The 1,363-nt window shown below is 60.0% G+C and overlaps 1 protein-coding gene across 1 annotated transcript in view; it reads left to right on the top strand.

Moving 5' to 3' along the window:
* PTDSS2 (phosphatidylserine synthase 2) overlaps positions 1–1,279 on the top strand; it is an 11,016-nt gene extending 9,737 nt beyond the window's left edge. The window contains 2 exon segments of the mRNA XM_010149693.1: positions 1,050–1,133; positions 1,135–1,279. Coding sequence (XP_010147995.1) covers positions 1,050–1,133; positions 1,135–1,279 — 229 coding nt within the window.
* The last annotated feature ends 84 nt before the right edge of the window (positions 1,280–1,363 follow it).

The raw sequence follows: 1,363 nt of genomic DNA, 5'->3' as shown, positions 1-1,363 counted from the left end.
TTCTTGTGTCGGCGGCGAGGGCAGGTGAGGGAGCGGAGCAGCAGAAGCAGCGAGCTGACCTCGCCATCCGAACAGCTTGAGCTCCCGGGGGGAGGTTTGCTGTCCGTGTGTGGAGGCGGTTCCTGCCCACTCCATCTCTCCTGCCAGATGGATGCCCCGCGGTGGCTTCCGAAGGCCTTTCACCCGAGCTGGCCTAGGCTGGCCGCTTTTTGGAACGGGATGCGCTCATCCCGCCTGCGGCAGCAGTCACCCGCACTTGTGTGCTGCAGCGGGGCTTCTTCCCGGTGGATTTGTAGTTTGAGTTTGCCCGTTGGTGTCAGACACGGCGCTCGGGCCCACGTGCTCACAGGCCAGACCCCGGGGGTTCGGTACGACTCTCAGGCCGACCCCGGGGGTTCACTACTGTGCCCAGGCAGACCCTGGGGGTTTGGTACTGCTCCCGGACAGACCCCGGGGGTTCAGGATTAATCAGTATGTGCCCCATGGTTGTTATCCTGGAAGCGAAACGCCGTCCTTGGTCTCCCAGGATTTTGCCTGGTGGTTGTTGCGCTCTCTTCTTTGACAAGCTGCTCGGAGATGGTTAGTGGCTGCTCAGTCAGCACCTTTTTGGGAAGGGAGTGTTTGAGAATGGGGTTCTGTAGGGGTCTGTAGGGGTTAAGTGTGGTTACGCCAGCGTGGCTTGGCGTTGGCCGACGAGGCCGCGGAGCAGAGCTCCAGTTTCCTACTGTACCCAGAACCTTGGCGGATCTCAAGCTGGTCAGATCATTGTTCCACGTGGATTTAGCAGTACCCTGGAAGCAAGGACACTTCCTTGTGTGACGAGGTGATGAAGTTAACTTTTCTTGTGTTTTCAGAGCCTCTGAGAGGGAAGTTGAGTAGCGCCGAGGCGAACACGGTCAGCCCGTAAAGGCGTAGTACACGTGTTTACTCCAAACCAGACTTTAGGTTCCTGCAGGGCTGAGGGAAATTCTCACCCCAGCTGCCTTCCTGTGGACGTTGGGAATGCTGGGTTCTGCAGCACTGGCATTGTGTCTGTGTTTACTTTGCAGGAAGTTCCATAAGAAGCTGGGCCAGCAGGCGTGGCTGGTGGCTGCCATCACGGCCACGGAGTTCCTGATCGTCGTGAAGTACGACCTACACGCTCACGCTGTCTCTTCCGTTCTACATTACCCAGTGCTGGATCCTGGGGATTATACTCGTGCTCACCTGGACGGCCTGGCGTTTCTTCATCCGGTACGCGGGGCTGGGCGGGCTGTGGCCGGGCCTGGCCCGGGTCTGACGGGGCGGGGGGTTCTGGATGTCCCTTTGCCGCGGTTTAACCTCGGCTGGGGCCCCGCAGCCGCCCGCTTACCCTCCCCAGGGC

This window comes from Eurypyga helias, unplaced genomic scaffold (assembly GCF_000690775.1).
Source record: "Eurypyga helias isolate BGI_N326 unplaced genomic scaffold, ASM69077v1 scaffold8724, whole genome shotgun sequence".
NCBI lineage: Eukaryota > Metazoa > Chordata > Aves > Eurypygiformes > Eurypygidae > Eurypyga > Eurypyga helias.
This window is presented reverse-complemented; position numbering and strand designations above follow the sequence as displayed.